Genomic DNA, 22,578 nt, shown 5'->3' with positions numbered 1-22,578 from the left:
TTAAAAGCAATATAAATCAAAACATTCATAGAATCTAGATTATGCATTTCTCATTCTCCTTCTATCTTATGTGTATCCTACTCTTTTTTTTTCTTGCTTTTAAATTTTGGGGGTAAATTTACCTACCTTGTATTTGGAATGTGGGATGAACAATTTTTTTTTAGCTACTTTTATGCCTGTGTAATTTCAAAACCAAAGCAGAACAATATCATATTTATCAACATACTATTCAATCTTAATAAAGTCCTATTATAATATCTTGCATAATTTGCATAGTTCTTTATATTGTAGCTCTGATTCAAGGAGTTTAACACACACACATTTTATTCAAAATATTACAGCTAATGAAAAGCACCCATAACAAATGGTAACAGTGTACTTCAGTTATAAGATCTGCCTCACCCTTCTTATAACGCTGCACTCTACACTAGGAATAATGTAAGAATTTGAGTTATAAAAATTAGAAATCAATTTTAAGTAGATTATTTTATGTCCTTAAACTGTGAAAACGAAACAATACAAGCAGTGTTCATATAATATGTATGCTAGCTTAGCTTTCATAAAACCCCTTACATATATTTAAAGACTCATGCAGTACCTCTCCAGTGAGTGTCTCTGTATACCATATGCCAAGCACACACCCTCCCAGGAGTAAACATCTGAACCTTAGAATCTTATCAAAATAAAACACAACTGCGACTCACGGCAATGATTTTATTCCTTGTTACTGGAATTGACTCTCTGCTGTGGCCATTGGCACAGTTCCGTAAGCATAAGGACCAGCTCTCACCACTGAGAACAGCCTGGCTCTGACCCCGCAGACACTGCTAAAAGCAAGGAGAAAATCTACTTCCCCTTAGTTCGCCTTACCTTAAGAATCCTGGCTATTCAGAGAGGTGAGGCATCTGCTGGCTTGGGCACATGACCACCACTACTGCGATCGGTCCCAGGGAGGGCAGTGAAGCAAAAGGCCATCATGAGCATCACCAATGAGAGCACCTTCTGTTCCAGAGACTGGAGGCACATGCTCTTCCCACGTCCCAGTGATGGGTCACGTGTCCCAATCCTTGGCTAACTGGTCCACCAGTCAAGGGTTAGTGCTCTTTCTGCACTCAGGATTCCAGCATCTAGTGAGTGCATGAATCTGCTCCCTTCTACATTGTGCAAGTCTTAGCAATGGAAAGAAAGGGCCTTGATTATATCCATCCTAATCCTGATCACAGCTTTCAGAATTCCATTAGTTTCACTTGTTTCCCCAAAAGACACTCCCCAAATTTCTAATTAAAGTACAACACATATGTAGAAATGTGCAGATATCATACATGTACATCAATGGATTTTCACATATTTTACACACTGTGAAACCAGTAACCAGAGTTGATTTTTAAATAGAGACACGTGGGGTCTGTTTTAGCTTGACTAAAAATGGCAAGACTTGGCCTCCAAGCTACTATCATCCATGTAAAGGAAATGCTCCTCTTAGCATTCCTACCCCTGCCCAGTCAACAAATCTTTTAATAAGGAGGCATCATCAGAACTGTAAAATCTCACATTGCTAATCCCTGTTCCCCCTACTCCTCTCACTGTTATATGTGGTGGGAATCACAACGTGATGACATTTGGAGAGATCCTGAAAATTATTCTGGCCTGGCCATGACAATGGAGCACATCTAAGCCACAAGTTGGTCTCATTCACACGCTCCTTTATCTTCTCATTCTCCACAGAGGCCTCTGGGTATTTGAAGGCAATCATGGAAGCCCTCTTAGCTTAGCTTCTCAAGCTTTCTCCACAAAACTAACATTTAAATCTTTTATTTGCTCCTATTACTGGACATTTTGTTGAAGTGCTCAAGGTCTTCATCAAAGCAACAGTACAGGAATGAAAACCCAGGAGATAGATTGCAGTGAAACTATTCCCACACATGAAAGCCAACACCCATCTCCAGTGGAAGATGACCAACAACAGCTCCTTTAGAACTTCACCTGCATCTTCAGAGGTGTGCTTTAAGAGTGGCTTCATGGCCGGGTGCGGTGGCTCAAGCCTGTAATCCCAGCACTTTGGGAGGCCGAGACGGGCGGATCACGAGGTCAGGAGATCGAGACCATCCTGGCTAACACGGTGAAACCCCATCTCTACTAAAAATATACAAAAAAACTAGCCGGGCGAGGTGGCGGGTACCTGTAGTCCCAGCTACTCGGGAGGCTGAGGCAGGAGAATGGCGTAAACCTGGGAGGCGGAGCTTGCAGTGAGCTGAGATCCGGCCACTGCACTCCAGCCTGGGTGACAGAGCGAGACTCCATTTCAAAAAAAAAAAGAGTGGCTTCAGGCTGAGCATAGTGGCTCATGGCTATAATCTTAGCACTGTGGGAAGCCGAGGCAGGAGGACTGCTTGAACCCAGGAGTACGAGATCAGTCTGGGCAACACAGTGAGACCCTACCTCTACAAAAAAATTAAAAATCAGCCAGGTGTGATGGCATGCACGTGTAGTCCCAGCTACTCAAAAGAATGAGGTAGGAGGATCACTTCAGCCCAGGAGGTCCGAGGCTGCAGTGCGCCATGATTGCACCACTGCAGTCTAGACTGGGCAACAGAGGAAGACTCTGTCTCAAAAAAAAAAAAAAAAAGAATGTCTTCAAATTGTATGATTTCATCAACTTATGTGAATATACACTCAGACAATACAGTAATACAGATGGAACCAAATCACCTCTCTAAACCACCCTTCATCCTTCCCCATTCTGCTACTGCACTGCGTGTCTAACCTGTAAGCTCTGCTCTTTGGCTTCTGGTTGAGTTTGGCCAAAAGGCACCCTAGCAGGGATCAGAGTAAGGGAGAATAAGATTGGGGTATTTATTCTCTGGCCTCCTCCTTGTGGGATGCTTCAAAGTTGGCTGTATCCATCTACAGGGAAAGCTGTGTCCTTCTCAAGGTAGCTTTCTGGACACAGTTCAGTCTTCCCAGATTCCTATAACCACACCCTTTCTAGGAGTGCTCACAACTCTGCACTTACTAGCCATGGGGGTACAGCACTATCCCTTGTGGTTTCCTTGCACTCTACCAATACCTTTTCATTTTTTTAAATCCTCTCAATTTATCCTGATTTGAGCATGTTGTCGGAGACACTCTCCACCCCCACCCCCAGAACTTACAGTTCCTCGTACCTTTTGCAAATACTGCTATTCCTTTTACCTTTTAAAAAATATTGCTACTGAATCATGCAAATGTTTCTTTGAATTGGAAGCTCATGGAGATGAATCGTAAATGAGAAAGGCAGAGAATAAAAATGAAATTCGGATGCTCATGGCTAAGGCCAAATGTAGCAGTAACTTGCAACTGTCATCAAGAGCTGCATACAAATCATGAGAACGCTAACATTTCCCTAAAACACAAAACCTCTTTGTGACATTCTCTAGCATTGCAATTTTATGTTCATTTAAGTTTTATGGGTGTATTATCATTCTAATCCATCAACGACTTGGGACTTCAAACCATATCATAAAGCAACATCAACAAAAGCTTGAAATAAATTGGTAAGCAAATCTTGTCTCCAAGTAGATAAAGTTCTCACCATTTGGGTCAGAGAGCAATCTGATCTCTGTTTTGGAGATTCTCCCAACTCTCAACTGTTTTGTAAGCTGTCAAGCACCATACAAATAATATGATTATACCACTCTTCAGGTTTATTCCAGCTTTTTTATAGTACTAATCCTTGAAATTTGGCATCATAAAAAAAATATTGCTCTAGAAAGAAATGTGGGCCGGGGGCAATGGCTCACACCTGTAGTCCAGCACTTTGGGAGGCCGAGGCGGGCAGATCACGAGGTCAGGAGATCAAGACCATCCTGGCTAACACAGCGAAACCCCGTCTCTACTAAAAATACAAAAAATTAGCCTGGCGTGGTGGCGAGCGCCTGTAGTCCCAGCTACTCGGGAGGCTGAGGCAGGAGAATGGCGTGAACCAGGAGGCAGAGCTTACAGTGAGCCAAGATGGCGCCACTGCACTCCAGCCTAGGTGACAGAGCAAGACTCTGTCTCAAAATAATAAAAAGAAATATGAGGAAGGCTCTAGGTCCACTTCTACTACAGATTGCGTCATTCTAAACAAATGGCCTAATCTCTCCGGGCCTCAGCTGTTTCATCTTTGATATGATGAGGGCATGTGAAACTTCCCACGTTTTTGTGTGTTATTTTTAAACCAAATTATTACAACAGACAGTAAATAAATTCTTCCTACAGAATCTGGAGGTCATATCCTAAAGTTGCTCTCCACAATCAAGAAACTTCTTTGAAGTCTTATATGTCAAGTTAAAAAGGCTGAACTAAATTGGTTTTTTCCTGAACCAAAAAAGAATGTATAATGGAAAAATGTTTTACAAAGCTCACCAATATATATACATCTTAAAATGTGTTAATCCTTTGATCCAGTAATTTTACTTCTAAGAAGCTGTTTTGGAGAAATGCTCCATGTGTACACAACGATTCATGTAAAAGAATGTTGGGCCAGGCGCGGTGGTTTACGCCTGTAATCCCAGCACTTTGGGAGGCCAAGGCAGGTGGATTACCTGAGGTCAGGAGTTCGAGACCAGCCTGGCCGACATGGTGAAATTCCCGTCTCCACTAAAAATACAAAAACTAGCTGGGCATGGTGGCACACGCCTGTAATCCCAGCTACTCGGGAGGCTGAGGCAGGAGAATTGCTTGAGCACGGGAGACAGAGGTTGCAGTGAGCCGAGATTGCGCCACTGCACTCCAACCTGGGCGACAGAGCAAGACTCTGTCTAAACAAAAAAGGGGGGGGCGGGGAATGTTAACTGTAGCATTTATCTGTAGGACTGAAAAACAAGAAACATTCTAAACCTCTATCAGTGGGAAAAATTCATCATGGCTAAACCACACTGCACAGCAATTATGTCACTTTTTATTAAAAAGAATCAATTAATATGAAAAAAAAATCCACAGTACATTTTTAGGTAAAGAAAGCAAGTCAGAATAATAATATTTATTATGATCTTATTTGCATTTTTAAAGATTACAAATATGACAAGTTTGCTTGTAAGTACATTTTTCTAAATATTCCTGTTTGTCAATGCATAGAAATGGATATCCACTGAATTGTTAAGAATGGCTACCAGTGGGGAGGAGAGCAGATTAGGAAGTTATCAAGGAAGACTAATTTTTTACACCCTATGGTTTTGTATTGTTTAAAGATTTTCCCCCAAATAATCCTATGTCACTGAATTTGAGATATCAATATTTTTAAGATTCAACATTAGATTATGTACCACTAATGGGAAAAAACTGCCAATAAAACTGCAAGACAACATTAGTTTTAAGATGTAGCCCTGTGTTAGACATGTTAAATATGGGAGGAAAAGTGTGCCTTTGGATCAATAAAGTACAAAATATGGCGTTAGGAATTTTTACAATACAGAAAAATACTGTCATTGGCACTCTAGAATATGTATTATGTTTTATGTACCAAATTTTTGATTTTTAGTTAATTAAATGTGAAACGTGACTATCATGTGCTCTTTTCTTTTTGAAATCTAATGTCTACCCAGCGTTCCTTGATCTGTGTGCTTTCATTACTTACCCTGCTCTGCAATATCCTGGCACTTCACAAAGGGCCCTGTGCATCATAATTAAATGTTCTGTGCTCCCCTACCTTATCAACTTCACCTTGGTTCCGTTTCTATATTCGAAGCATTAACAACATGATCAAGTGAGATGATTTGAAAATTTGATAAATAGGTTCTTAATTCTATCACTTGGATCAATAGAACCACTGAATCAAGTAAACCCCAAGACATTAATCTCCAGGATATCATTTGAAATTAGATGATATTAAACTATCAATAATAACTCTTTGGAAATAAGCTAGGGAACTAATCTGTTTATGTACTAACCACTTTAGCATGACATTCGCCATAGTTTTCTAGCTTGATAAATTATTTGCCTACCCTTACTTCATGCAAACATTATTTAAAGGCATGTTTGAAAGATTGGGCTCAAGTCAAGACTGATGTTTTCTCTCTCATCTTTGCATCCTTTCATCTTATCATAGAGGGAACTTAACCAGGTGAGGCACAATTATTCCTTTTAAAAGTAATGAATGACTTTTAAAATTAATGAATGTCTCCTAGAATTGATTATATTCCCGGGGTTTTTCAACTGATGAATTATTGGTTTTAAGACATCCCAAAGGATAATCATAATGAGCTGAAGAAAATTCTGTAAAGCAAGAAAACACTGAACAACAAATATTCTTGATTATTAGGCAGGATAATCACAAAACAATAATTTTAAATATTTATCAATACTCTTGGTAGTGTAGAGCTCAGATACCTTAGCCAAGAAGGAAAAATAATTTAAAGTAGAATTACCTTTCCTCAATCATCAGTAAGAGTTAGGAGAAATTTACTTCTCAGAAAGCTTTTGCTTTTGATTTTTTTTCTTAGAGATGAGACTCAAGTGTTTCCAAGCTCAAATCACTGTGGGCTGGAAGTGCACCGTGGGTATTGGCAAGCGAACGAGCAATAGACAAAGCATCCTTTTTGGCTTCTAGAATTCAAAGTCTTAAATAAAACATTTTCCTTTTCAAACATCTACTCTACTCAAAGATATGCACCACACATACCTGCTTCCATCAAAGAAACTGAAAAGGCCAAACATCCAGACTCAAGGTCTGAACACTGACACCTTACCCAGTATGTACAAAACACCGTGGTAATTGATCATTTCAAAAAGCAAATGGCATATGGTGACATTTTTATCTTAACTGAAGAAACTGCTTATCAGCAAAAAGTACAAAATTTTGCATGTGAAGAAACCTTAGAAAATGATCTACTCAAACATCTTCATTTTATACGAGGGAAAAACTGAGGATTACAGAGTCAGAGATTAAGTGACTAGACCACGATCACTGTTAAGAAGTGGCAAAGACCAAGATTTCCAACTCCTAGCGTTCTTTCTTTTTCTTCTTATCTTTTTCTTTTATTTATTTATTTTTTAAGATGGTGTTTCGCTTTTGTCGCCCAGGCTGAAGTGTAATGTCGTGATCCTGGCTCACTGCAACCTCTGCCTCCCGGGGTTCAAGTGATTCTCCTGCCTCAGCCTCCCGGGTACCTGGGATTACAGGCGCACACCACCATGCCCAGCTAATTTTTATATTTTTAGTAGAGACGGAGTTTCACCATCTTGGCCAGGCTAGTCCCGAACTCCTGATATCATGATCCACCCACGTCAGCCTCCCAAAGTGCTGGGATTACAGGCCTGAGTCATTGTGCCTGGCCTCGCAGTGTTCTTCAATTACACTTTACCACCTGCTTTTCTAAAACAAAATACAACGAACTAATCATAAGGTCTTCGGGGATTACTGAATTCTTTTACCTGTCAACCACTATAAGATTTTTGGAAATCACTGTCAAAAACCATGCAAGGGCTCTGAAAATAAACCAAAAAATTTGGTTGGACTAACAGAACCTATAGAGGAAGGAGCATATTTAGTTACCGAAACTGTAAGTATTTTCATTATATGTATAACAATAATGGCAGATAACATTTATCTGATTTTAAGGGCTTTATACACATTAACTAACTTAATCTTCAAAACCACCCAAAAAGTAAGTTCAATTATTATTGACAGGCATGAGGAGGAAACAACGGCACAGAAAGTTGAAGAAATATACCCACGGCCACAAAGTAGGAAAGGGAAAGTCAGGATTCAATCCCTGGCAATACGGCACTGTCTCCACTTTTTTTTTTTTTTTTTTTTTTTTTGAGACAGGGTCTCATTCTGTCACCAAGCCTGAAGTGCAGTGGCAAGATCACACCTCACTGAAGCCTCAACCTCCTGGGCTCAAGCGATTCTCCCGCATCAGCTTTCTGAGTAGCTTGGACTACAAGCACACGCCACCATGCCCCGCTAATTTTTTTAGTTTTATTTTTTTGTAAAGATGGGGTTTTGCCATGTTGCCCAGACAGGTCTCAAACTCCTGAGCTCAAGCAACATGCCCACCTGTGCCTCCTAAAGTGCTGAGATTACAGGTGTGAGCCACTGCGCCTGATCTGTCTCCACTTTTTATCAGGACACTATTATACTACACCATTTTTTCATAACACAAAGTACAAAAAGTAAACCTGAAATTTTCCTGGCTGATAGATATGCCCAATAGAAGACAAAAATTTTTAAGTTTTATGGAGATTTAAAAAGATCTAGAAACAATTTCAACTACAACCTTATCACTCACCAAACTTTTCAACAAAGCTGCCAATAGAGTAATAACACTGAAGGTCAGAATCTTTTTCCTATATGATGCTCAGGCTAAAAAGAAAAGAGAGATTAAGGAATAACAGGCATAAGAAAGGCAAAATAAGAGAACTGGTTTTTTTTACAAACTACACAGACAAGCTCCTGAGTAATTGACAGTCGCCAGTCTCCGTGTCTGAGTGGATCCCTTGGATCAACTCCTCTGAATGAAAAGGGTAAAAGCAAATTCAGAACATCCTGTTTTAAATATAAGATTTTTCAATATTTCTGATGCCAGACACAAAAGAAAACAAAGGACACAGGAAGTACTAACAATGTGGCACCATTTAAAAAGAGAGGAAAATACTTATAACTAAAACTATACAGTTATGTTATAAAATATAAAATGTAGAGCAAGAGCAAGTATTGGTCTATTTAGATCTCAAAAATTGTCACGTGAGCTATCTGGGCTACCTTCTTTTGGCATACCAATATGTACTGTAAAAATAGCCACACGGTTTTATCTTAGACTCACGCCCTTCAAAGTCTTAAAAAGCTCAAAGTTGTCATTATTTTATAGGAACTGTAAGCTCCCTTAGGTTTTACACACTAAGTTGTTCTGAGGACAGGGCACTAGCTTTACACAGCAGTGCCCCAGCCTCCTGTGAGAACTCAGGGATTCACCCAATGAATTTATTTTTTCTAGTGTGGCAGGTTACAGCTGTTGCTGTTTTCACAGCCACCAGAGCCTGATGCAACCACATGAAAGGCCCCTAAATCAGCCGATGTAGATGAGAACACAGAGCCTGTATCTGTAGCACTTCCTTGGTACAATTTCTAACTTAACGTCATGGATATCTGAGTTCATGGCTTGATGATTATTTTAAAGGACTAGTGGGAGAGGGAAGAGAAGAGAATGAAACATGATAACCCGTCCAGTTATATCCTCTTGTCCTCCTTAGGTGGCCTTGTTCATCTGGGTAAGAGGCAGTAAAGGGGAGATAGTGACCAGAATGGGAGAACTGTCCACGTAGAAATAAGGTCCAAGCTGAACCCCATAGAAAGAGAAGAGTTAAGGCAATGGGAAGCCTCCCCACCTTCACCCTAAAAGAATGGTTTTTCACAGTTATTGCTGACCCTCATACAGAATGTCTTGCACCACAGAATAATGGAATGTTCATTGAGTATATACAAAGGGAGTCACAGGACCTTATTCTAAAATCCTGGATTGACTCATCATAATCTAATAATAATAATAACAGCAGCAGAAAAGGAGACACGGAAGTACTTGGCGAGGATTGATCCAAATTCTTGCCTCTGTGACTCAAAAACAGAAAATTAACAAGAAAGCAGCAAGATTGACAAGCTGGAACAGCAAATTCATAGGATCTGATCGATTCAAGGAATTTCTCTCTTTGGCTCCATGCCAGTTATATCTAGAAATAATTTCAATCTATATTTTAGAAAACCATCACTGCTGATTGAAGAGAAAGCCCTGTTCATCACTTACTTAACACATCCTAGCCAAACACCAACATAGCTCAGCTGAGTAAAACAAGTTGATTTTCTGAGTCAAATTCCTTACACAAACCAGGAGCAACATTTGGTTTTCTTCTCTGGTCAGAGATGCCAACATCCAGTCCTTGGATTCTCTTACAAATCAGTCCTCCTTCTCTATAAATAGACCAGAAAGACTTTTTGACCACAGAAGGGATGCTCTGATCCACCAAACCATACAGACCTCTGGCCTTCTTGTTTCCAAAAGAAATCTAATCCTTAAATCCCTAAAGTGTCTTCCGAATGCCCCTAAACATATAAATCCTTCTCTCTGAAGTTTATCCACCTCCCTAGCAAGCACAAGGACATATCTTCATATTTAAAATTACTATACTTTGAAAGGAGCAATCCTTTATTCTCTTGTGGCTGCGTTGTCTTTCAGCTTTCTTGGGTATCTTTGTTCATATCAAAAGCAGCTAATTTTCCTTCTCCAAAAGCTCCACAGTGGAAATCTCCCACTTAGCATTAACCATCAATTAGCAATGCATGGAACATATCTGTATATGAATGTAGGTGAAGGTACGAGGATGAACAGTACATATGCATGCAGAGGTGCACAGACATTGAGACAAACATACATAGTTCCACAGCTTATAGAAAATAAATAGTTTAAATAACTAACACAAAGCTATCCTTATAATGTGTAGGTACATGTAAATTTAAACATGTGCTTTTATATATACACTCACATATTGTTATACATACATATTGTTTGTAAAATTTACCTTTGCTGTAACTTTTACATACATTAAATTTCTAACAGTATGAATCAATATATTATGATTCCTTTCTATCATTGAAAACACTTAAAGACTACATTTTCCTCTCTGGAAATTGCCCTGAATGATGATCTGATCATCTTTTTCACAGGAAAAGATCAGGTCTCTCCTTCTAAATGCTTTAGAATTTAAGCATTTAGAAATGGAAGCAATTGTGTCAGAGAAATGAACTATTAATTCTATGTGCAACTAACCCCGGCATCACTTTACAATATACCCTAAGAATCTATATTTCAAACTGCTCACAATTCCAGAAGGTCCATGTAGGAGCTTTCAATTTTGCAAAGCGTCTCTTGTGCAGGCCAGTTCTAGTCCTAGTATGCTCAACATTTTTCTCAAGTGAGAACAGCATTTAACAGAATAGGATGCAACACACAGTAGCAGGTTGAGACTGACCTATTTACATATATGTGGATTGATCATCTGAAAGGGTGTGCAGCAATATACTAACAGTGACTATTTCTGGATGGTAGGTTTTTGGTAACTTTCTCTGCTGCTTCCATGGATCCCCATAAGAACATCCCTCGGTTTGTGTAATAAACCTGATGAATGAAAAATAAATCTATTCCCAGAATAATTCCACTAACATCAAAATACACAATGAATCCATTTATGAAATACGTGTACACATTAAAGAGCAGGTCTAATGAAATCTACTGCAAATCAGATGAAAACACATAGTATAGTGTACATGGGGGGCTCAGTCCATGAAAAAACTCTTGGCCGCCAGGACTTTTATTAAGACACGGTGGGGGACAGTGAAGGTAGAAGAGGCAGCTCTTATATAGCAGCCAATGTAGGAAGAGTCGATGTGCACGACCCACTGGAACCAGCCTGGGCTAGGTATGGGCTCACCTGGAAGCACACACTCCATCATCCATGTCAAGGTAACACAAGAAGTAAGGTGATGCTCTGTGTGAAATCTCCTATTCGGAAGCAGGGCCCTGCTGTGAGGCACCGAATGAATGATCTTTTGCACTTCCTTGTAATCCAGATTCTTAACTATCCTCCTGGACACCAAAGCAGAAGTTAATGGACTTGCCCAAAAAGGCTCCACAGGACTCAAGAATCTAAAATGCCAGACTTGAGTGTGTTTTGGCACGTTTCTTTTTCCTCTCTCTTCATATAGAGAGTATGTGAAACACGGAGGTTACAAACTAAAATCTAGGGCACTGGGAGCATAATATCTACTTTTGGACCAAACTCTTAAGAAAGGCCTTGCATCACAGTACCAAAATCTCTCTCCCACTGTGGGGATGTGAGGTGCTAACAGTGTATAATAATGTGTTATTCTTATTCGGAATAAAATAGCCCCTAGGCAAGATGATCTTATTACAAGCTTACTGTGTGAAAACATTGAAAATAATCGCTTATCACAGGTGAACCCCCACACACCCCACAAAGACATTTTCAACAGCACAGAGTGGCAGGACATATGCGGATGGTTCCCCAACCCCCACCCCCAACCGAAGTGCCGTACTCAGCTTTTAGTGCCTGTATATTCTCGGACTGCAGCTGGCCATCTGAGAAAAGCCTTTCCACGCCTATCCACCAGACCTGTTCCGAGAGCTCTGCTTCCATCTGGACAACCCCCCACACTTACAGCCATAAATGCATTGGCACTGAGAAAGACTGCTGAGGAGGTGGCACTCCAGGTGTGGCTTTATGTGTCACTTCACCAGGTCAGCTATTTAGGCCTAGTCTTCTCCATTGGCTTGAAGCTCTGTTCACACCATCTTGGGTAACACATCACATTATTCTTCCTTATAAAAACAAATAAACTCAAATGAGCATTCAGAGTCAGTTCACCCCTCCGAACATCTCTGTCTTCCCCTCTGATTTATGTGACACGGTTTCAATCCCGCCCCCCTGAAAGCCTCCTATACTCTCAACTGAGGATTTGCCAGATGCCCATCTCCACTCCTCACGTTTCCCACCTTCCTCACCTCCACGGATGTGCATAGCCCGGAGGATCTCAGCCTGCTGGTCACCACTGAGTCACCAGGAGTACAGCACTGCAGTACCTAGCACTACCCGCCATCAACTACCGCCACCGAGTCAAGTCACTGCACTCTTCATTTCCCATCCTACAGAAAAACTCAGCTGTCCTGTGAGACTGGACCCAAAGGCAAAAAATAGCAATAAAATAAAATGTTTTCATACTTATAATGGCTCCCCCTCTGAACCAGTGCATCTGAAATTTATACAGTTCTGGAGAACAAGGAGCTGGATATATTAGTTCCTAGCCAACTCTTCACAGCAGCCAGTTTCTACAGGCATTTCTAAAATGACTCCAGTCCACTTCGGTGCAACACACTGCCTGCTCAAGTTTAACATCAATGGCCGAAAATAAAACTTATCATTCACAAGGCATCACAGGTTTCATAACTGAGTGAGCAGAGAAGGGTAGAAGAAGTGATCAGGCCTTCTGAAGAACCCAGCCCGGGAAGCCGGCTTCCTGAACTCCTATAATTGCCTTTACCAATCCCCCACCCCACCGGCAAGTGTGGACCTTCTTGATTTCAGCCGCCAATGTTTTAGACTACGGTCCCTTGCAATACACTGACAGTCTGATCATTTATGAGCACGTTGGGCAACATGCAGAGAGACTTTGCAGAAACAGAGTTAGAGTTAGAGCAAACACACAGACAGGAAGGAAAAACGGAATGCCTTAACAGAACTGAGGATTCCTATCTTTCATGGATAGCACATCATTAGACATATACGTCTGCATTGACGTACACCACAGGGCTTTTTTTTTTTTTTTCTTTTGTTATAACCTGTTTATTTGGTGGTTTAGCCAGAGAATCTTATATAACACACTCCTGTTTCAAATGTAGCAACATGTATGGCACTGCACTCCCATAAAATTCAGACTCCTCACAGCACTTCCCATTAACCACCCTCAACCATTCTACCTCGCGACGTTTCTGTGTATTGATGAAAAACATAGGAACTACCACCAGCAAGAGTCAAAAGAAAGACTCAATTATCAGCTTTACCCTATATTCAAAAGCTAGCAGTCTGTGGTATGATTTTTAGGGATTTCAGGAAATTATTTCATCCCGATTTTAACAGATTGCATGAACCTGACCTAGGGGGGAGAAGGAATCCAGTTCTCTAACCCAAAACACATGTGAGTCTACTTCGCTCTTCCAAGGTAGAGTACAGGAACACTGCCCACTGCCTCTGCACTGGGGTGCTGTATGGCCACAACCCTTGCATCTGATTTCCTTAACAAAGAAGCAGTAGATCTGCACTGCTTGTTGGGCCAGAAAGCACATAATAATACAGCTACAGCTCAGGAACTTCCATTCATGCTAGCTCAACGAACAATGTATATTATATAATGAATGAGGCTTTTCTATGAACCCTGCTATTGGAAAACATAGGCACTTTCTGCATAGTTTAAACCAGTCTACAAGGAGCAGTTACCCCTGGTGAGATCAAATGTGGACCCGGTAATGTATAAATTCAAAGAGCCTACACTCTTAAGATGCTTTGCCATCACCCTAATTTCTTTTTTGCTTGACAATAAATAATTTCAGTTACCTACAAACTACACAGAGAACATTTACACAGCAGCCAGCAAGCCCCAGAATGATGTTAGCTTTCTGCTCCATGTTCCCTGCGTTGCCTAAGAAATAAGAAGGGGGGGGGATGGTGAAGGGGATAGTGGGAGGAGGAAGAGGAGGGGAGAGGGAATTAGCTATCTATGAAAATACTTACAGCCTCCGAGTCTTCAATTCCATGCAGGTACAAATTGTCATACATGGAGGTCTGATAATCCAGAGCACCTCTTTCAAGGCAAAAACAAAATTGCTGCAGAAACCACAGCTAGAGCTTAAAGAGAAAAGGCCTGTTTGGGAGAACTGCGCCTGCCTTATCAATTCCTGTGGATTTACCAGGCAAGATGCTATTCATTCACATCCCACAGGGTGAGGTTATCCCCAGAGGCAGTCCAGACCTGGCATTTTATCTGCCTTCCCAATACAGAGCACAAAAAGCAAAACCCTTCCTCAACCACAGACTGGTGACTGAGCTAGGAAAGCGGCCTCTGATTGGCTCGGCTTCCCTGCTTCAGTCAGCTGAAGAGCGTTCCCTCGGAGAGTGGAGGGCGCCTCGGAGCATCCTACCCAGCAAAGAGCTGCTTCCTGTTTCGCCTGTATTGTTAGTTCTACAATAAACACTTATCAATATCCAAAAGGCTGCGTGGAATGTTTGGAAAGGCAGACTATTGAATACTCCAAACACAACTGCTCATCTTCTTAATTAAATTCACAATTGGAGAGGGGAGCAAAGGAAAGATTTTATTTTCAGAGAATATCATGTAAAGACAGGTAAACAGATACTAATCTCATTCAACATCTGTACTTAACAGATGCGTTTAAGTCAAAAGGGCAATGAGTCATAAAAAAAATCTTTAAACCCAAGGTGAAGAAAAAAATGACTAGAATAAACAGATGGTAATATTTCTTGTGGGAATTTCTATAGTAAAAGTTTTCAATATTCTCGATGAAGTCTCTGCCTCACTGGCAAGAAAAGAGCTCTGTGTCCCAACTGGTGAAGTTCGAAAAGGAAGCCAAAAACCTCTCAACTTTTAGACGCAAAATGTTTAATGCTCTGTAGTAGAATGTTTTTAATCAACTTTAAGCAACAGCCAATGTTTTCATGTAAATTCTTCATGCCCTTCCATACATAAATCTTCAATAATCCTGAAATGGCATTGGTCTTTCCCCCAAAACCTAAATAGAAACGTCAGACTCCCTCCGCCTGCTGTGGCCACACCGCAACTCAAGTTGACCTAGGACAGGTCCCACATTGCAGCAGCCTGGGATGGAGTTTCTCTAGGTACTCAGAACTTTCTGGTCAACCGATAGAAAAAAAAGCTGCAGCTTTGACACAGGAGAGCTTTATGGCCCACTCTAAAAGAAGCTAGCTAAAGTCAGGGGACAAAGGAGCTGGCGAGGGGCACAGAACATATTTTAGAGCAGCTGCATGACTGACTGGGTAAGTAATGACCCAGAAACTCAGAGGCTCTGAGTCCCCCGTATCAGCTTTGCCACTAATGGGTCAGATGACTCTGGACCAGTCAGTCACCACCTCAATGGGCTCTGGTTTCTTCAGCCGCCAAAATGAGGTAAGAAATAACTTAGGGAAAGAACTCTGCAAATCTAAAGTGCAACATAAACACTTACCATTGAGAAGCTGCTTTGTCAGCTGGAAGGCATTGGCTGCAGTTCATGGGAGCTCAGCACAGGAGTAACTGGCTGGCCCTGGACCTAGGAAAGGAGGCCTGTCCTTCCAGCCAGTATCTCTGAAAAGCGTAATTCTTAAAGGAACAAACCTGAGTCAAAATAATAAACAACACAAGGGCTACAACAGCTGAGCAGAGCATAGTTCTCCCAGGTCTGTGCTGACCCGTTCATGTCTTTCAATCAGAGTTGCACATCTTGGGAGTGGCATCAATACCTAGTCCACTTTCAGATATAAATGACAGCAAGATGATGCTGCTGTCCTTCAGAATCCCAAAATGGTAGGGTTTGAACAGATTGTCACCTCTGAGGCTGTGCCCCCATGGAGGGAGGACAGCAGCAGGGGATGAGTGCAGTCAACGGGATTCCATAGAGAGAAACCCAGTGCTGGCCCTACCTGTCGACAAGGATGCATGTTGGAGCAAGTCCCTGGCCAGGTGGAACCTCGGTTCCCTCCCCTATACACCAAGAGGACCGGATCAAAGGGCTGCTGTGCTCAAATTCACGTGTTAGACTCTTATTTTAATTATTAACTCTCTAACTACAGCCATACGGTATTTCAACCAGAATCAACGGAAAACTGAGACAAGACGGTCTTTTTTTTCTCTGAAATTCTCTAGATCATTTCCCGACTTTACCACTGCAATTCCAAGTATAGGTATTCTCTGATTATGTTAAATGGACATCTAAATTAAGGGGAGAAGACAGAGGCAGCCCACTTTCACAATTCATCAAGATGAGAGAAATTGTTCCCAATTGGATAAACTGTACATAGCTCAGCTCTTCTGTGGATGGCTGCCGTGGAGCACTCCCTATAGCCAGTGTGAGGGCCTAAAGGAAGTTTTAAAGAGAAGGGGCGCACTTTACGGTACCCTAATGCATGCAGTCAGCGAGTCTGACCAGGACGGGATGTCAGCAGGGAGGCACTGGATCACGCATAGCAGGCTGTGGTCCCTCCTGCACCCAACTCCTCTAACTAAGAATAGATGTGAAGCATGGGCAGCGTGGCTCTGCCTGCTTCCCAGGAAGTCAGAAACGTGCTGGACTCCGAATCATAAACTGTAAGAGGTGGGAGAACAACAGGAGTCTCCTTATCTGGTCCTTCTAGTGCCTACAAAGGTTGAATTGTTTTATTCAAAGCCATATGTTCTATACTGGAGTGTTCCTTCCCCTACTTCCTCCTTGATAGAGTTTTCAAGATGAGGGGCAGTAGGCGTGTTCCCAAGAGGAATTTGGTGAAATAGAGAGAAGTCACTGTGTTGGGGAAATTCCTATTTTTCCCACGCCTTCCATTCAAACAAATTATCCCATCAGAAGTCATTTTGTTCACCCACAGCTGATAACTAAAAATCAGATCACAGGTGGGGGAGTCTTCCCCTAGGGTCTGTATCTACACAGAATCAGCACCACACCTATGAGTCACCTAAGGGTTTCAATCCAATATTTGGGCTGATCCCAGAGTTCCAGAGGAACCCCAGTGAGACACTCAGCTCTGAACCTCCCCAGAGGAACTCTAAGGAGTTCCAGAAAAGTGAGCTCAGAACTCTAGAAAGATCTTAGAACTGACTATCTCTGTCCCAAGATTCTCTAAACTGAGACAAGGCTGAGAAGTAGTGAGAGGTCCCTGGGAGCTTCCCGGGCCTGTTTCAGATCACCTCCAGTCCCTGGCTTTTAGTGAAAGGGTCTATGGATTCCAGCAGGTTCAAGTTCCTAGGGCCAAATTTCACACTTCACTGCAGCAGGTGGTGAAAAGCAACCAAGACACTGGTACCTTCTTGGTTTTGACTTTAACAGTTCCCCATTTGAATGATGGTCAAGAAGATGAAAGAGAAACCACCCCGTTTCTGGCCTACTTCTCCCACCTGCAGTTACAGTGAGAACAAGTTTGAAAACCTTGGGGCTTATCTTGTGCTGGTGCTTCCCAGAAACCCACCTACCTCTCATTACTGAGTAGCCTCCAAAACTGCATAGCCTCAAGGGGGCTGCCTCTGATTCTGAGGATGCCCTGCTGAATGTACTTCTGACTCAACTCTTTTTCAGTTATCTCTCATTATGATCAACAGTTCGAACTCAAAAAAACCCTATGAAAAAGCATCGTCTTTATGACTCTGTTTATAAATGTCACGTGATTCATGATGGGGAAGGTATCCTTGCAATTTGACAAATGCCTCAACTGAGCTTAATTCAGTGGAGGAAATGGCATGGCCCTCAACAAATTAGGACAGCTCTGTTTTGTATCACAAGGAAACATTACTTTCAGTTCGTTTTCATGGGCTTTACACTTAGGGATATTAAGTCCCTCTTCCTTACCCAGTGCTGGGCTTTGTCATAGAGCGAACCCATGAAAATGACAGTAGAGTACAAAGGATAGGTATTTCTGTTTTCCACTTGTTTGGACAGAGAGAAGGAGAGAAAAGCCAAAAGTGAGAAGATTAGCTATGAGATTTAGATAGCCATGATCAAGACAAACTGGTGCAAATTTAGAAGCAAAAGGCAATTCTGATTCTAATTTTCCACCTAAATTTCTTGGGAATTTAACTGTTCAAAGCCAGTGTAGTTATGTGTTCTATAGCAGAACTGCAAGAGCTCAGAGAAGAGACAAAGGAATAATGTTGGGACTCAGCCAAGGCTAGTTCTCTTCTTGTCTCCATGGGCTAGAACACAAGTCCAAGGTCTCTGTTTGCCAATTCAGTCTTGGGAATTATTTTGTTCTCTGTTTTTGTTTAAATTTTACTAAGTGACTACTGTGTGCTAGATGAATTTTCTCGTCTTCTGTAAGTAATATTACTCCACTCATTTGCCTCTAGAAATCTGTGTGGCCAACTGCAAGAATGAGTATCATACCCGTTTCCTCCCTGGAGCCCATCAGATAGGTGGTAGCAACAGGGCAGACAAGGGAATGAAAACAAAACAAACAAACAAACAAAAAACTACAGACAATAGATTCCACTTCTGTTAGTCCTCTGCAGTAGTTCTCTGAGGCTGAACTCAGACCTTACCACCTAGGGAGGCATGTCCAGAGTCTCTCCAGGCCCCACGAATACCACGGAGATAATAGTTTTGAAATTAACGAGTTAAGATATGAAAGATACACAGGAGGCAGTGTGGAAGAATCCGCCTTTTAAATTTTTTAAGGGAAGTAGTATGGAATCAGGGCAGCCCACGTTGCCCAGCTCCAAAGGCCCCATGCACCCCGTGTGAGTGGTCCTCCCTGTGATATGTAACAGGAATACCATGAAGCAAGGTGGTTATGAGCAGGGACCCTGCAGCCAGACTGTCTGCGTATCCCAGCTGTGCCACTTCCCAGCAGGGTAACACTCGGCAGCTACTCTACCTTCCTGTGCCTCCATTTCCTCACTTACAAAATGAAGATTCTATCAAGAAGATTGTGCAGATTAAAAGCCTTGGTCTAATAAAATGTTCGGATGGGTACCTGGCACCAACAGTCCTCCACAAGCAAGCACTGGGTTACTATGGTCGTTCTCATCACTCTCTGCCTGGGTTCTGGCCTGAAGTTCTGGTGCCCTTGCTTCTGGGGTAGGATTGCTAACTTTTGCCCCTGATGCCGGCCTGGTCCTCTCAATCCCACCTGAGTCTCAGGTCTCAGCCGCCAGAGCTGAGCCCAGCCTCCGGCCTCCTGCTGCCCTCCTACATTCATGCCAGCTCCTGCCTGCTGCCTACCTGCTCTATCTGGCCAGGCTGACTGCTTCTCGTGCCAAGGCTGTCATGCTTCCCCAGACCTCCTCCACCTCCTGACAGCACCCCCACCCTCAGCCACCCCACTGAACGCTGCGTCTTTCCTCTGTACCCGGGTGTACCCAGTGCTCTCCCACTGGCCTCCTCAATTGCCTGGCCTCTTGCTCCATCATCCCCACGAGCCACTCCTGGATGCCCCACCCTGTCACAAACCACTGCTCAGAAGACCGTACGCATGAAAATCCTGTAACAAATGCTACTGCTGGTTCATGCCAAAGAGGCAAGAGAAGAGGAAGAACAGCAGAAACAAGCAGAGACAGGGATAAAGAGGCAGAGACAGAAAACCCTAGAGACGCGCAGAGGAAGAGTGAATATATGGACTAGCTCCCCTCCTCCCTGCCATTCTTGATGGCTTCAGGAAAAATAATACTTCATAACTCATAAGACAGCAAGTGTAGGTAAGGTAGAAAAAATTCCCATGGCCTATTCAACTTGCCAGAAAAAGACAGATCCCTCTCTGTGATTGATATATTACTCAGAAAGCTCTCACTTTCTAAAATTTCAGTTTACAAAAAAAAAAAAAAAAAAGAGCCAATCTCTTAGAAAAAAAAAACATTCCATAAAGCCACAATTTTCATGAATGCTACACAACTTTACTTTCCACTATTCTCCAAAATGAATCTAGGAGACTAGTTCAGCTGGTCACCTTCCCATTACCTATATATTGTTTAGCTGATATTATTATTAGTGCTAATCTACCAATTACAGCTTTGAATTGTTGACTGGTCTGCGCTACTGGAGACACTGGAATGTGAAGATCAACAAGACATGATGGCATCTCCCTGGGGACAGACAGGGATGGCGTGGCAGCAACTCTGAAGATCCTGAAGACAGAAATTGAACCAAGGAGATGGTTGCAATCAAAGCTCTCACATTTTGAGAAGCTCTGATGAGAGACAGAGAGTAATTTGATTCCTTATCTGCAAAGCTTCAGCAGGAGTGGGAGGCAGGAAAGGGGGAAGGAAAGGAACAGTGTCACTCATGGAGCAGGGCAGAAATGAATCAGCCACCAACTTACTACTCACTCTTGCGCAAACCACCTCCCTAAAAGGTGGGACTCCTTCAGTTCCATGATGCCAGATTTGCTATAAAGAGTAAACAAAACTGTTTAACGTAAAATTAGTAAAACTTTATTTTCTATTTTGTCACTGCTTTTAGGTAACAATTTACGTTTTTGCCTCCCAGGAGTTTTTCTATTTGATTTGATAACATGATTAATAATAAGCATCCATAAATGCTTGTTTAGCACCTAATATTTCCTCTAAACAAAAATCAGTCAGCTCCAATTCAAAATCTTTCAGTGGCTTCCCACTGAAAAACCCAAATCCTTAAAAAGGTCTAGTGTGTAGTGTGGGCACAACACTTCTCTTCTCAAAACCCTGATTTTGCATGCCTTTCCCCTTCACTCTCTCCAAGCTTCCTGGACACATCACACCCCTTCCCACCACTGGGCTTTATTGCTTCTGAGCCCTTTGCCTAGAACCCCACACCTCCTCTCAATCCACCCGCATTAGGTTGCATTAGTGCAACTGGTGAATAAATAGCTGTCTTTTAAATGTGAGTTCTGTGGGAAGAGAGACCAGGATACCTTTTTACACACCATTATATCCCCACTGCCTAGCACATAGGCTTTCCACAAATACCTGAATAATTAATGATGGCCCTGAGCTCCTTGGCTACCTTTGCACTTTGGTTGACAAAGCAGTGCAGTGACTGGCAAAAGAGCTCATAAAGTGAAATGTGGATATTTTTTAGAGCTAAGAAAACCTAGAACATGAGCATCCCTAGAGAGTCCTTACCAAACTGTCTTCATGCCCTGATTGGGACACAATGGTCCTGTTCAGATTCAGATTCTTACAAACTAAATAATCTAGGTGTCACATAGAGTTGTTTTAACAGAGTCTTTATTTCAAGGGAAACATCATTTATAATGTGCTGATGGAGATTTTGGTTTTGGTTCTTGGTTTTTTAGTGTTGAGGACAAGACCCCATGATATTTCACGTGTCACCCTTTGCACAAGATGTCCCCTCTGTCAGGAAGGCCACCTTCACTCTGTCCCCTACCCCTGACTACTTTTATTTGGTGAACTCATTCCTTCTTTATGGTCAAATGTAAATGTCACTAACTTCTCCAACCCCCTCAGACATTAGCCAGTCCTTCTCCTACACTTCCATAACACTCTATCTCCCATACCTCTACCAGTGGACGAATCACATAATAGTGTAATTCTTTCATTACAAGATGAACAGCTCAAGAGCAAGAACCACGTCTTACTCAGCTTCACACCCCACATGCTTCATTCCATAGAAGAGCCTCAACAAATACCAGTTACAGGAACTGAACAGCAAACATGAAAAGAAAACTCACACTGTGAGCCTTGATATCCTTGCCTCCATCAGAATGCATGCAGCCTAGTCTAGTAGATATTTGAGGCCTTAGAGTCAATGAGCCAAGGAATCTGTGAGGTCAATTTCAGAGCCACTGCAGATTTAGAAAACAAATACAAAATGGAAACTGATGTCAGGAATTCAGGTCTGAGCCGAACTCCTGTCGGTGGTAGGGGCTCTTCTTGGGTGGAATCTATGGGAAGAGGGAATATTGGTAGATAATGGATAGATGGTAGCAATAAGGTCCTAGGGTATTTTCCTCAGAACATAGTTTTGGAGAAACATTTACCTTTGAAAAAGTGTGCCAGAGCATGTATCCCTTAAAGGCAGGAACTATGTTTTATTCATCTTGTTGATATACCCCTCTCTGATGCAGTGCCTATTACAACTTAAAAACAGTTGAAATTTAATAACTACATTGCAAAAAGCCAGCTAAGCTGGTATAATATAGATAATCTTCACAGTAGAGCATTCACTGAAAGAACCCCATGTCTCAAGCACCAGGCACCAGGCATGCTAGAACCAAAACAAGGGAGTAGAAAAATCTAGCTGACTCTAAAATACTGAGCTTAGAGTAGCGACACTCATTCTA

The 22,578-nt window shown here is 42.0% G+C and overlaps 1 protein-coding gene across 4 annotated transcripts in view; it reads right to left on the bottom strand.

Annotated features, from left to right (window-relative positions):
• Positions 1-22,578, bottom strand: part of CACNB4 (calcium voltage-gated channel auxiliary subunit beta 4) — a 267,014-nt gene that overhangs the window by 126,600 nt on the left and 117,836 nt on the right. Inside the window, exons 1-2 of one of the 4 annotated variants that reach the window (XM_050752466.1) lie at positions 14,317-16,936; positions 12,191-12,350 (exon numbers count right to left, since the gene is read on the bottom strand). The exons of 2 other annotated variants lie outside the window; for them this stretch is intronic. In XM_050752466.1, coding sequence (XP_050608423.1) covers positions 12,191-12,196 — 6 coding nt within the window. In that variant the 5' untranslated portion in view covers positions 12,197-12,350; positions 14,317-16,936. Of the gene's footprint in view, positions 1-12,190; positions 12,351-14,316; positions 16,937-22,578 lie in introns of those variants that run through there. One more of the 4 variants, XM_050752465.1, reaches the window with a different exon arrangement.

The sequence above is a fragment of the Macaca thibetana genome, chromosome 12, assembly GCF_024542745.1.
Source record: "Macaca thibetana thibetana isolate TM-01 chromosome 12, ASM2454274v1, whole genome shotgun sequence".
NCBI classification, from domain to species: domain Eukaryota; kingdom Metazoa; phylum Chordata; class Mammalia; order Primates; family Cercopithecidae; genus Macaca; species Macaca thibetana.
Note: the sequence above shows the minus strand (reverse complement) of the source record. Positions and strands in the feature narration are given on the sequence as shown.